General features: G+C 36.3%; 1 protein-coding gene across 6 annotated transcripts in view; it reads right to left on the bottom strand.

Annotated features, from left to right (window-relative positions):
- LOC136842428 (early estrogen-induced gene 1 protein) overlaps window positions 1–14,755 on the bottom strand; it is a 337,802-nt gene that overhangs the window by 2,687 nt on the left and 320,360 nt on the right. For 2 of the 6 annotated variants that reach the window (XM_067109755.1, XM_067109754.1), the window contains exons 4-7: window positions 12,857–13,044; window positions 11,630–11,766; window positions 11,264–11,408; window positions 583–782 (exon numbers count right to left, since the gene is read on the bottom strand). In XM_067109755.1, coding sequence (XP_066965856.1) covers window positions 583–782; window positions 11,264–11,408; window positions 11,630–11,766; window positions 12,857–13,044 — 670 coding nt within the window. Of the gene's footprint in view, window positions 1–582; window positions 783–10,585; window positions 11,075–11,263; window positions 11,409–11,629; window positions 11,767–12,856; window positions 13,045–14,755 lie in introns of all 6 variants that reach the window. The other 4 variants (XM_067109757.1, XM_067109756.1, XM_067109752.1 and 1 more) reach the window with 3 other exon arrangements.

Raw genomic sequence — 14,755 nt, 5'->3', positions numbered from 1 at the left:
ATTTGGTAAGCTGGGAACTCTCAAGTATGGCAGTGCACCAGGGATCCCAGAAAAATGATAATTCACCTATGTAATTCACAGAATGTCTGAAGGGCAGAGGGCTCCTTTTTGAGTTTTGTTGTGGGTCTGTTTAGTACTGAACTTCAAACAAATTTCTGTCCAGTCTATGCAACAAAAAAGTATGTTTTTATCTGTAACCTATGGCCTTGTCAGCAAAAGATATAGCCTTCGTAATATGGGTGGGAGAGGTTCTGTTATTGCAAGATTTTACTGAACAGTATAATTATAGCTTAAATGGATACAGAATAAATACCCCTTTCCCAGAATAATGAAAACAAAACCATCCAGTAAGATAAAAGTCATGGATACAGGCGCACAAAAATACCATCTTGAAGAGCCTAATCCCGTGTGGTCACAAATACATTTTAATCTTGCCCACAACACACTGGCATAATTCTACCTCCCAGTTTTTACAAGGAATCTCTTGCTAGTCAACATACCAATTAGTCCATTACATGTACTGTGTTATAAAAAAAAGTTCAGCCTATTTACTGTACTTTACGAGATATATAATATTCTTACTTTCAGCAGAGTCGTCTGGTTTTAGTGACTCTATCTTAGTGTCTTCAAAAAGTTGATTGATGATGTCATTGGCATCAACACGGGTTGCATCAACTCTGGATTCTTTATTAGCTTCAGTGCTGGAATTCTTGGCACGACTAACTGCTGTACGTTCCAAGGACCCTCCGTCACTCATGCCACCTGAACCTGCACTGCTACTTCTGGAAAAAAAAAAGAAAAAAAAATGCTGTCAACTAAAATTTCAGATTTGCAGCAAGGTTTTTGTTATAAAAGGTATGTGCTCTCAAAACTCAATCATGAGTATTGAACCTATACTCTTGCATACAAAATTTCTGCCCAAGTCAGTATTTATTAAAGATTAACGATACATGATAACCTTCACAAAAAGTATATGGTGCATAAGTGGTATATAAATAAATAGTGCCCTTCTTCAACATGATAAGATTTCTTAAAAAGAGATAGAGGAAATAAAACGAGGGATATCTGACTGCCTACAGTGCTTCCTTACATATACAGTAACCCATTATTTAAATATTCAGCTACTATACTGTAGAGAGGTTAAAAACAGCCTTTTGTGTTTGGTCCCTCAATAATATTTGTACTGTACAACTCTACTCTGTCATATTTGTACAGTTATTACACCGACACTATTTAAACCATCTGAACATCCTGATGACTACTTCAATCTAGGCTTTTTCCTGTCATCTTTCAGTAGGTAAAAGTGAAATAAGGACGAAAACTCATCCAAATGATACATGAAGAGAGAGCATGAAGTTATAAAATGTATTATGGAAATTATAAGCAGATACCATTTAGTCTTCCAAATATTAGTTTCTGTGACAAGACTGGATTTTGATGTTGCAGTAGGGTTTATGGAATACACAAATGGATGGGTCTCAATTTTCTGAAGAGAGCTGTCACATCCACCACCCATCCGAAAGGAAAAAATGCATATCAACTCCTACCATTCATAAGGCCTTTTGCATTTACTGCTGTGGATAATCCTTTGCAAAGAATATGAGAGATGGGAGCAATTTGCATTGAAACACTGAACTGATTTATCCAGGAGGCTGTATAGTAGCTCCTAGTGTACAGAATTTGTACTGAAATGCATACAACTTGTTATATTCAGCTGGCATTATCATCTTTACCTAATCTTATACCATTTAATGAATGATAGAAGGCTAAGTTTTCTTGCTGCTTTGGATACCAGGCAGACTTTTGTTCTAAAATTCTCAAAATGTTACTCTCCATGTTGAGAAACATTAAAATTTACAAAAAATTGCATTAAACTGGTAGATTTACAGATGGGCATTTGGGAGACCTTTCAACAAAAAAAGTCACTCCAAATAATTAAAGAAAAAACAAGGGTCAATTTACTTTAGAGCAGGAAAAGTTGAACTTTCAAGTAAAAAGAGAAAGCAGGTGAATTGCAAGTGCAAACAGTAATTCAAATTACGATATATTACCCCCCAATAAAAATGTTACTATTGTAAACCAGCGTCCCTAATTTGACTTGAACATAGCTCTCACCTAAGCAATGAAAAACAGTCAAGTCCACTTCAATGTAAAAATATGTACCTTTCAAAAGATAAACTTCTTAAAAATGTTTCCTATCCCTAGACATTAAAATTCTTGCAATTTTTGTGAAGGGATTATTACAATATCTAAACTATATCATCCTGCTTGTTTGTAAGCACAAAAATTAAACTTGGGGACAAGTGTAAGGTCCTTTTCACAATTTTTCATTCTAGTGTATCAGAATAAGAAACCACCTGTCAACTTGAAAAAGCTATTGATAACCGTAACAACGTTCCTCAAATTTTGTAGGCCTTTGCTAACTGTCCAGCATATTTTACTGATATTATTATTTGGTTTAATTAGACCAACTTGGTGGCAAGGTTTGATTTTGATTTGATTTAATTTGAATATATGAAATTAGGCTGCCAAGACAAGCACTGGAGTATTATTTGACCAATAAGCACTTAAGAAGTGAAAGAGGAAAAGTGGTTGGACATCTAGATAAAGAGATCCAGAAAATAAAGGAAATGAAGTATAAGACTAAAGGTGGAACTGGGAGAAAACCCAACAGTTGCACATCAAGAATAAAGAAAAGAAGCAGAAATGAGTTTGAGTAAAATGCCAAAAAGTGGGTGAAACTAGCAGCCAAAGGGAAGCTGCAAACAACCTTCGATAATGCCTACAGTGCACTGAATGAGGTGAACTGACAGCAATGTAGATGGTGTCAATGGAACACTGTAACAAACCTTCAGCACTGTTTACAGTGGGTGGCTCAAGGCACACCCACCTAAGAAATGGGTGCATTATCACCCACAGAGACAAACTGATTGCTATTTCCCAAGCTCATCAAAATGAAGCATAATCCAAGCTTCCAAGCCAATAATGTTCTCTTTGTAAAGTAGAAAACAACTTTAATCTTTGCATTAAATGCAGAGCTTATTCAATTGTAAGGTCAACCCAAAAAGGGCAAATATGGTCAACATGAGTGGAAATGAAACCATTAATAAAACTACCAGCAGTTATTTATAAAACAACCCTTGTAAATATTCTACAATTTACCGTAAAAAAATCACACCAGGATCAAAAGGGGCAAGTGCATTCATGTGTTTGATCAGTTACAAACTGTTGTTTCAGTAAATGCCTTGGTTACTCTATTTTGAAAAAGGAAATTATTTGGACACAATGGATGACATCTATGGTGCCTTAGAAGTGTTTTGTAAAATTATTAAATTTACATCCTCACAAAATGGCAGCAATATTTTAATTTCTGAAATCATATAATAATAAAAATTTCAAGAGTGCATGCTCTTTCCAGCTCTTTAAAAATTTTCACCATTCACAGAAAACATTCTCTCATGTACTAACTTCAGCAGTAAGCTATTCAGCCTCTCCATTCATCTCACATATTTGCATATTTATTTTCTATACCCCACTATCACAAATAGAAACACTTAACAATGAATGACCTGAAAGACCAAACATACCCTTGATTCAAACCTCCTTAATCAGTCTTTCTTCTGACTACATAATGTAAATGCATTTAAGTTTCATTTCCATCAAACGTGTGAGATGATTCCCAAAATTTGAGAAGGTGTTTCTATTCCAGTTACTGTATTACATTAATTTTCTCAGTATTCATGCTTGTTAAAACACTAAGGTTTTATTTCTTAAAAACATTCAAATTCAAATGTTACATATCTCTGGCTATCTTTCCTTTGGCTATTTTTCCTGAAATATGCTTGCAACTAAAAATTGCCCTTAGTGCATCATTTTTCCATACTACTTCCCAAATAAGCTAAGCAATCTGATGTCCCTCTGACCTTAGCACTTTCCTATATGGCCATTCTTATCCCACCCCCCACAATAGCTATTCTTGTTTATAGAATAATAAATAATTTTATGGCACAGTTCATCTGTCACATACATTATCATCCTTACTGAAATCTTCAAGTACTCCAAGTTATTACTGTTGCTAATCTAATATACTGTAGTATATTTGTTTATTTTTAAATCATTCTTAATTTACTGCCTATGTTATTGTTATGCCTCACAGCCAAGATGCTTTTCCGTTTTACTGCTACCAATGTAACTGCATTATCATCCCTTCTATTATGTCAATGACCCTAGAACTTCTAACACCAGATAATTTATGATCAACCTTATTTCCTTTGAAAATCAGACTTATTTACATCCTAACACTTATAAGTATCTGTCAACAGTTTCACAGCTACAGTCGATACATAATACAGTGGACCCCTGCCTATCAGTGGTTCTGGATTCGCGGCTTCACCTATTTGCTGATTTTTCTGTGGAACATATAGACACTTTATTCGTGGAAAATTTACCTATTTGTGGTATTTTTCATAGAAAATATCCACTAATTACTGTATTTTCATATTTTCATGACTAAATGCATTTTTTATGATAAAACTATTAAAATACTCAGGTATAAAGCATTTTTGAGTTTTTTTGGTGTTTGAACTATCAAAATAGGCAGTTACAGTAGAACCATTTTTAGAGGAGTGTCAAGTATTTGTGGATTTTAGCTATTCGTGGGGGGTTGTGGTACGCATCCCCTGCGGATACCGGGGGTCGACTGTACAGCAAAACATGCTCAATAATGGAGTAATAACAACAATTACACAAAATTTAGCCATCCTAACTTCTTGGTTCAATGACTTGCTTTCCTAACTCCAAGCTTTATAATTCTCTGTTCTCTTTGCCTTATTTCCCATGATTTGCCCCTTCTTTACAGTGCATCTTTCACTTTAAAACTGGGTTGCAACAGGATACACATTATCAATCTTCCAACGAAAGTTTTTATACGGCACGTGCAGGAGGCGTAACCTGTAAGTGGATCTTATCATCTCCTACTTTACAAATGCAAAAACAATGCCTCAGGGGATGTCCTCTAGGACAATAAGTCATCAACATAAATCACACCATAACTTAATCGACCAATTGCTCCACACTGGCTGTTGCTGTACAGTACTTACAGTCGCCTGCTGATTTTATTTTTATGAGCTAAAATTCATTAAAGTACAGTATAAGGGATTATCTACTTCATATGGATGCTCATTAACTTGTCAAAGCATTCGTTGCTAGTATTAACAACCAGCAAATATTGTTAAAAAATGCAGGTGGTCTTGTTTTTTAGTAAATCCAACAATTTGAGAATCAACTGTACAAATTCTCAGGTGAACATAAAAATCCAATACAGTACTTCCATAAATTTCAATCAAAATAAACTTACCACCTCAAAGTTATGGGATAAATTCAAATAGTCTACAATATATTTACAGTATAGTCTCACAATTTTTAAGGTGAACCCTACCACCAAACCTTGACAGATGGGGATCCTAGTAATTACCTGTATTGTGTGCTTCTTGCTTACCCAAAACAACAACTTAATTCAAAACTAGACAAAATTTCTGGGTGTCATGTTTTCTTTCACTAAAATTTTGTAAATTTAAGTGTGGTAATTGAGAAGTAGTACAGTACATACACAATCTCAAAGAGGGAAATAAGACAGATAAAATTTATGCTTATGTCTTCAATTAATGACTGATATGGCAGTGGTATTATATTTAGACACAAGATTCATATATGTATACCTATTCCTTTAAAAGAACAAAACTGATATCTAGTTTTACTCTAATTCAGTTTGTTTTGACAATTTTAATGGTACGTAATCTATTTCAATTACTTTCTCCATAGAAAAGATGCGATTCTGTTCTCTTTCAAACTCATGCTTTTTCTTCAGTCATCAACATAACAACATATCCTGTTTGTTTCTTGTCAGTGTACAGTACTGTATAATGAAACAAACATTGCCTTAAGCTTTCCTCAGAAGATGCACCTCATCTTTGGTGAAATATCTGATACCACTGTAAAGGAGAATTTTACAACTTGATAGCAACTGTGGAAATCTCCAAGTTCCCGCTAACACTCCAAGTAAGAGGCAATGTTGTTCCCTCAGTGCTATGATTTAAATCTGATCTTTCTAGCCAGTTATTTCTGAAATAACCACTCTACCCTTTTTTGGATTCCCTTTCTAACTTAAAAAGTCTCTTTTGTTTCTTATAACTGTTAATAGTTTCCTATTAAGTTCACTCTATGATATTGCAAAAAGTAAATTACTGGTGGAAACATGGAATCTCAACTTTAGGATCAAGGTATCTAAGATTTAGAAAATAAAAACTTAAAAATGCAAACAAGACACAGTTTCTTATAATGAGACGAGTGGAAATGTCATGGTTTACATAACATCTGAGGAGACCCAAAATAAGAGTGAAATTGACAAGTGAAAAGAGCTTCCTTTATCTTCTTGTTCCATGGTTGGCATTGAATAATTATCTCACCCTTACAATGTAACAGCAGGCATTAAACCAAAACCTTCACAAGCTTCAAGTTTATCTACAGACTACTTACCTCAAAAACAATACAGTACAAGGATAGATTGTAAGATGCAATGGTCTGTGCCAAATGGGATAGAACCCTACTAAACCTACATACAGGGTATAATGTTGTAGCTGCTACTTCAGCAGTTTATAACTGTTTTTAACAATATCTACACAGAAATTTCATGTTTTGTGAGACATTTTAAATTTTACTCTACAAATTATGTCCTAGCAGCCAGAGCAGTAAATAAAAATCTATGATATTTCTCAGAATCATATGAGATTTTGCCTTTACAGTACTGTATTATTATTATTATTATTATTATTATTATTATTATTATTATTAAGTAGTTCAACCAGAGCAACATGTTGCATATTTACACTCCAAGAAAGTAAATGAAGCATCCAAATGCAATACACTCTCGTGTAGAACTGGGATAGAAATGTAAGTTAAAAAGTGTGACTTTTCCAGTATGAATGGAAGGTACAGATACACTAAAATGACTGAGAAAAAAAATAAAAATTTTAAAGCTGCATTTATTACAGATTCATTCTGTTCTTTTACATGGCATCCTAGTGCTGGATATTTACCACATTTCCCTTATTCAAAAATAGTGAGTTTTCCTTTAAAGTCAGTATGAAAAGTTCGAAACAATTAATGTTTCCACTGCTCGAACCAGGTAAACAGAATTGGTGTCAAACCAGTACTTAGCAAGAGAGGAAACATGACTTAATCACCAGAGGATTCTTCCCAAACCACAATACAGTATTGTTTTTGATGAATCTTGTAGTGTTTATTATTCTCCTAGGCACTTATAGTGTCACTGAAAGTAATGGACAAGGGGACCTCATAGAGCATAGACCATGCTTATAACAAGTGATCAGCATAATCAGAAGTGGAAGAAATTATGAAAATAATTGAAAAGGGGTTGAAAAAACCATGGCTAATAAATATAAGGGCTTGGATATATTTAATGTGTTAGGTAATTGATAATTGTTCCACCTCTATATTAATGGCCTTACCTGTGTATGGGATGGAGCCACTCACTGAGAGAAACACTGATGTCTATACCAAATAGAAATGTTTCATTGTCTGACTGGTAAATATGGAAATCAATTACTGCATGTCAAGCACGTCTTCTTTCAATCAAATCTAAGTAGAAATATTTAATGTCTGGCCAAAAATTTTTCTAGAAGGAACTATAATATGAAAAATGTCAATTCAGTAAGAAGAAAAAAGCATGTAATTCAATAATAATTGAATGACTATATTAAAAGTACATCCATTTAACTAAATTTTTAGTTCAGTTTGTGCATGTGTTTCAGGCGCACAACAGTGCAAGTAACGTTACTGCTTGCAACAGGCATTTTTTAGCTGAACTGACAGGGCATATTTCAATGCAAAGTTCCCACCACTGGTGGAAATCTCTTGAGCCATTTTGCTCATCACTTGCAACCTACTGTACTTGCTCCGAGCATCATTGAAAGGGTTTATTTTCACAAACTTGTGAACAGGGCTGGGCTTGATATTTGCTACAGTTTCTGCTTATGGAGGTTTTTTAATTTTGCATGTCAGCTTGTACCAGCTTTAAGTGAAAGTTTTATATTTTAGGACATTCAAAGTACACCTAACATACACAATATATTTTATTATATTAAAATGTACCAGTAATTCAAGTAGTCCCTGTTCTGTCCACTAATAACTCAGCAAACACAAAAAATGTACAATTGTATGTTTGCTCATTTTTATGCAGTCCTTTGGAGCTTCTTTATGGCCTCTGGCACCTTGGAGATGGTGTCTGAGATACAATATTTTGTTTTAAACCTTGATATTTTATTGAGGCTACCATATGATTTGTCTCTTGCCAGATAGCACAGTTATGGCAAATGTATATCCATGGGAATCATGGTTTCTCATTACTGTACTGTATCTTACCGATACTGACATTCTTAAGCAAGATATTTTCATCTTACAACACTTTGATATTGGTATTCTCATTGTGCTACAAATGTCCTTTAATCCTTAACTATCATTTCTTTTTTCATCTGTGGCCAACAACCAGATATGGAGCACAAACTAAAGCACAAAATGATAGGCTCCACTGACAGTTCTGTTCAACTCAGTTGAAACATGTGAACACCTTGTGGCATGCATCTCATTCCTCTTGCATCTTGCAACTTGAGGCATGCAATATCATTCCAGGAGGCATGACTCAGTGCATGAAAAAGTGCCATTATCTGGATGTACCTTAATTAAAGTAAAATTGATTATCAGAATGCTGTATGCATAATACAGTATATGTATAGCATGTGAATTGTACCTATGAAATCAACCCCAAGTACACGACTAAGCAGTAGAGTACTGTACTCTAAAAAATACACTTGTGAAATATCCATTAACAAAATATGCTCTGATTCTGATCAGTGTCTCCAAGTAAAAGATGACTTGCTGTCTCATATCAAACAAATTTTAATTTGGAGGGATAATGACTGTTAAATGTGTGCGTAAGAAACATCAGTAGTCTACAGAATCTTCCATGTCCTTATGTCACACACTAGAAGCCTTAATTAAGGTAATGCTGAGAGGGTTGAAGAGAAGGCAACAAGAGACTGTCCCCTTAAGTCCTAAAAGATTTTGGGAAAACGTAAAAGTTTAGTATCTGAAACAAGAGCACTGTACTAGACTTGAAAAAAACTGAGACAAATTATAATTTACGTGAACCCAAATGCAATTACTGTTATTTATCATCTCTCAATGTGCAAGAGAAAATAAATACTTAACTTTTTCAAAAGCACATGCTGTTTAAACAATAGTATTTTACATTAAAAAACATATTCTTGATGATTCATGTTATTTTGCGGAAATTGGCCGTGATAGTTTAGTTTTGCCAGGGAGCCTCGATGGCTCGGTCGGTAGAGCAGCGGACTCGGACTTCGTAAGAAGTCTGTGTCGCGGGTTCAAATCCACAGCCGGCCAGTCAGAGGGCAGACACTTTGCTATCCGTGTAGACACCCCGGGATTATGTATGGGTGTTACAGACTAATACACACACAAACAAAGCCACTCTAACATCTAAAAACATAACAGACACCTTACACGTCTCGAACTGTCGGGTTAAACTGCTCACGTCTCCGCGCAGCTAGGGGAAAGGAAGCTGGGGATTTGGCATGATACATATACACTTGTGCTACCGGGGTCTAAGCGATGTCAGGCAGGGCAGCCGACTGAGGCTACGGCTTACCCCAACGCCAAATCAAAGTCCTTCAATAGAAGGCATCGTGCTTATCCCATATGAAAAATGGGAAAAAGCACATTAAACGAAGAAGTAGTTTAGTTTTGCCAGGAGTTCATAGTATGGTGGTCTTAAGTTAAACCATCACTCATGGCATGACAGATTTCACTAGCAAAATATGACCTTAACATCCATATAGGGTTTTGGGGACCCCATTGGTCAATCTGTCAAGTCATCAACAGCCACTGCCTGCTTCTCCCAGTCTTAACTTAAAGAATGGGCTTGGAGACTGATCATATATGCATGTATTTGGACTCTAAAATCTGTGCTGCAATGGCCTGCTCCTTACCTCTGCAACTAATAAGAAGCTCAAACCTTTAAATGATACCTGGAACTGTTCATTTTCTAGGTACCACTACTTTAAACATCTTGGTATAACTTCTGTGATCCACAGTCCCATGATCTTTAAATGTGAGGCATGTTTGTCATCAGCAATGGACTGCAGTAATGCAGTCTTCACTCGTTAGGTTAGGTTAGGTTAAGTTAGCACTATACTTTATTATAATTTCCTTATCTTTTAGGGAACCATGCAAGTCAAGTTTCCACTCCAAAGAGAAATAAAGTGACTTACCTATTTTATATATATCACACATACTATACGCTACACCATTAACTTAGGCAGCACTTCTTTATACTGTTCAAAATATCTTGTCTGGTATAAATACACCTAAATATTGTAAAAAAATTCACCTTCATATTAATACAGAACAAATAAAAGTAAAAGTTTTATTATTACACATTATAATTAAAATGAAAACATCAAACAACTTCTGAAACTTTGTTGCTAACCTGTTCTGCTGAATGGAATCCGTAACAACGGACAGTTTCCTGCTGGGTTTATCTGCATGCGCTGCTAAAGCTAGTGCGGACTGTAACATCTCTACAGACAACAAGGACTGCTGAGGAGAGGTCACGAAGGACCTCTGGTAGTCACTTATGTCTGCACACAGACTTACAGAAAAGGATCCACAACGGGAAGGAAGAGGAGTAGACAGCATGGAAGAGGGGGCAGAGTCACTCAGGAAGGAGGAAAATTCATTGCTACACACCACTATGCTATGCCTTGCTGACTTGGTAGGAGTGTTAGTAACAGAGTGGGACTGGCCGCTAGGGATAACCCGTAACTGTCCAGACGAGTTAGAGGGTGGTAAGCCTTTAGGAGTTGGATTAAGTTGGTTGTTAGTGATACTGGTGTCAGTAGGGTAGAGGTGAAAGCTTCTACGCTTGGAGGCAGAGTGGAGGTAGTGCGGTGACCAAACGGTGATGGAAGGAACACAGCTGCGTAAAACAACCAATCAATTCAAGTACATAATATAAACACACCAACAAGAGCAACTTAACATTAAAACGTGAACTATGCAGTTACTACTCAAAGTGTACAGACTACTGTTAGTTTTTTTTTTTTTTTTTGTCTTTCAGACCATGCAATTAGCAGTGCAACATGCTCTACTAAAATAAGCTACAAACCTGATATGGCCTGATTTGTCAGACTGTGAGTTAATGGATGCATACCCAGAGGCATGAGAACCATGACTGGTGTTGGAGGAGTTTCTGGAATGGCCCGGAGCGTCTCCACCCCAGCCTTCTCCCTCTTCGCCATCAGCAATAACTTCTGAAGCACAAATGAGCATGAATGGAATACAAATGCTTTTCATACAAATAAGGCTATTCACTAAAGTCCAGAGAATAAACTTAATAAACTCATCAAGTACAGTAGCTTCTATAATTTCAAAAGAATGTATACTATGACAAAATGCACATGAAAACAATATTTATGGACACGGTTAATTTTTTTTGACCACGTGGTTTCAAGTCAATCTGTGAGCAGCTGACCTTTGACTTTCTTGGTGAGAGAATCATAGCCAGACGAAGTAAGAGACGCTAAAGATCCTGATGTCGGTCTACTTGGCGGAACTTCCTCAACCCCAATATCTGTTGATGGCTGGTATTTGGTTCCCCTTGATGGTTGTCTGGAAAATACACAGTACCATTGCACTGTATTAGGGTTTTTTTTTTTTTTTTTTACAGTAATGTATATATAACTTTAGTTTAGTTACTATAGAAGCACTGTACCAGCCAAAGCTAACAAGTGGTGTGTGTGATGGAAGGATGAGAAAAGGTCTAATTAAAATGATCTACAATGACATTTCATTTTAGGCTTAAAACAATGAATTATGACAATATAAAGTCTAGTAATATCACCATCATCTGCATGTTATTAACTCTATGTTGATTTTCCTTTTAAGACGTCAGATGTGAAAAGTTCTACCCACTCTCTTCTAGTACTTTAATGCTGAATTCCAATATTTGTTTATTTAATAATAATCCCAAAATTCATTTGGGCTTTCATCATTCATTATGCACTTGTTGCAGCCAACTTCATGTTCACATTTCCTAGAATAATAAGGGGCATGTGCACAAACTCCATTACATTTAAACTCTACATTCAAAGGATCTGTTCTTGATTCCAAACTAGAATATTTCCTAGAATAATAAGGGGCATGTGCACAAACTCCAGTACATTTAAACGATCTGTTCTTGATTCCAAACTAAAATAACAATATTCCACACTTAAAAATGTAACACGGCAGTAGTTTAAATCATACTGTTCCTTGTATTAAGGTCCTGTGGCATTTATTAATACTATACTCTGAGAATAATTCTTACTCTTGCATTGGGCAACTACGTTATACACATATGCATATACGTATAAGCCTATATCAATCTTCTTTGTTACTTTCATGCACAGGCATTACATTCTTTGAAAGCTTGCAATCTAAGCTGATGGAATTTTGGCATTATTTCTGTGAAAATGTGATAAAAACAATAATAATTAGCTATTCATTCATATCATTCACATCCACACAATGAATTCTCAAATTTAATCTATTTTATAAAGCGCTTTACTTTTTATTTTTTCAAGGAGGCAGGTTATTATCTCAAAAGAATCCATTAACGCCCATTTTCCTTGTAGTCCCGACCTTCCTTTGAGCTGATACGGCCTTCTTAGTGTCTTTCTCAAAGAATAAATACAAAAATAAACAAACAAACAGTACTTACGGCTTAAAGCAGGGATCTCCGGACAAGAGCGTCATGTCGACCGTGACTTTCAGCATGGAGTTGTGGAGGCGATGCTTGGAGTCGTAGGCTTCCAGCAGGTATCTCTGGGAGCCCCCAGACCCGGCGAACTCCGCCAAGTTGACGTCGGCGTAGCCTAACTTCTGGAAAGACTTCCCACCTCTCACTTCCTGCAAGACGCACAGGGGAAGTTTAGCGTCAATATTCGGACACAATGCTGCTGACGTCATTTCAAAAGGGGAATAATTATTGCTGACTCAAAACAACGCGGTCTTTTAAAGGAGAATTTTTCTTGTTGACACAAAGCTACGTGGCGTTTTCAACGAGAATTTTTCTTCGTGACTTGAAACTACGTGATTTATAAACGGAGAGTGTTTCCTGTTGATTGAATCTACGTGAATTCTAAAAGGTGAATTTTTTTTCTAGCAGACTTGAACCTACGTGACTTCAAAATGGATTATTCTTGCTGATTTGAAACCACGTGAATTCTAAACGGAGAATCATTCTTGTTGACTTGTAACTACAAGAATTCTACAAGGATTGTTCTGACTTGTAACTAAGGGAATTCTAAGAGAAGAATTTCTCTTGCTGACTTAAAACCGAGTGATTCTACAGCAAGCATTGCTAGGGTGTCACAAGAAGAATTCGTGTTGCAATAAAAGTATACTATTCTTAGCAAGTGGCTGTTATTGTTGACCTTAAGCCTTGAAATTCCAAAAGGCAAACCCTTGTTAAGAAATGTAAACAGCAAAAGAATTGTTGTTGATATAAACAATGAATTTTTAAACGAAAATAATTCTCGTTAATGTTAAATTGTAAAATTCAGAGAAAAAATGCACTGGAAAAAACCTGTAGTTTTAAGAGTTTCGTGTGTGTGTGTGTGTGTGTGTGTGTGTGTGTGTGAGAGAGAGAGAGAGAGAGAGATCAGGTCACGTTTTCAGAAGCCGCTCGGATCCAGCCATCAAGTCTTGTCAGCAACAATCCGCACGTCATCTTTCTGACTATCTTTGCTTGTTGATTTTCATCACCTATCTAATTTTATCATTTTAGTCAAAAGTTTTCAAAACTTTAGGCTTTATTCTTCCACACATAGGTACCAAACAGTCTGCATTGCATTCTTTTGTAAAGTTTTTGATTTTGAACTCATTTATTTCTCTCTCTCTCTCTCTCTCTCTCTCTCTCTCTCTCTCTCTCTCTCTCTCTCAGACGAACGTCCCACTCCGCGAAAGCTTGCTTAGCAAGTTAATAAGCCCGGTTCCGCATGAATGCGCGCCAATTCCGAATTGAAGATAATTTAGGTCACTCCATCCGAGGTCGAAAGCAAAGTGAGTGACTCGGTGTTCTAAATTGGAATTTCCCAAAGAAAACGCCACCACCGGCTGGCCAACACACCAATCTTCCTCTTTGGGCACCAAGGAACTGCAATCGCTCCAAACCACTGCAATGCGGGGAGAGTGCCACTTAATAAGGAAATTCGCCGAAGGCGAGGCATTTATAATCCATAGATGGGCCCATGACGTCTTAACTGGGCCGATCTCAGGCGAGGCAATTATTCAAGAGGAGCTGTCAAAATTTGTCCTCATTTTCAAGTGAAATGTTATGGTACCATGAGAGAGAGAGAGAGAGAGAGAGAGAGAGAGAGGGGGGAAGAGGGGGAGGGGGTTGCATGAGAATATTGCGCTGGGATACCCTAGAAGAAATGGCTGCACTGCTTGCAAAGAAAATTTGTGAACAGATGGGCCAGAAACGATAGTATTCTCTCTCTCTCTCTCTCTCTCTCTCTCTCTCTCTCTCTCTCTCTCTCTCTCCAACAGACAGGAGACAAAGCGAGATAAGAAAAAAAGGAACAGTATGAAATAAATATGAAATATTTTAAAACTG

Source organism: Macrobrachium rosenbergii, chromosome 10 (genome assembly GCF_040412425.1).
Source record: "Macrobrachium rosenbergii isolate ZJJX-2024 chromosome 10, ASM4041242v1, whole genome shotgun sequence".
Classification (NCBI taxonomy): domain Eukaryota; kingdom Metazoa; phylum Arthropoda; class Malacostraca; order Decapoda; family Palaemonidae; genus Macrobrachium; species Macrobrachium rosenbergii.
The sequence above is the reverse complement of the archived record's forward strand: the minus strand, read 5'-3'. Positions and strand labels throughout refer to the sequence as shown.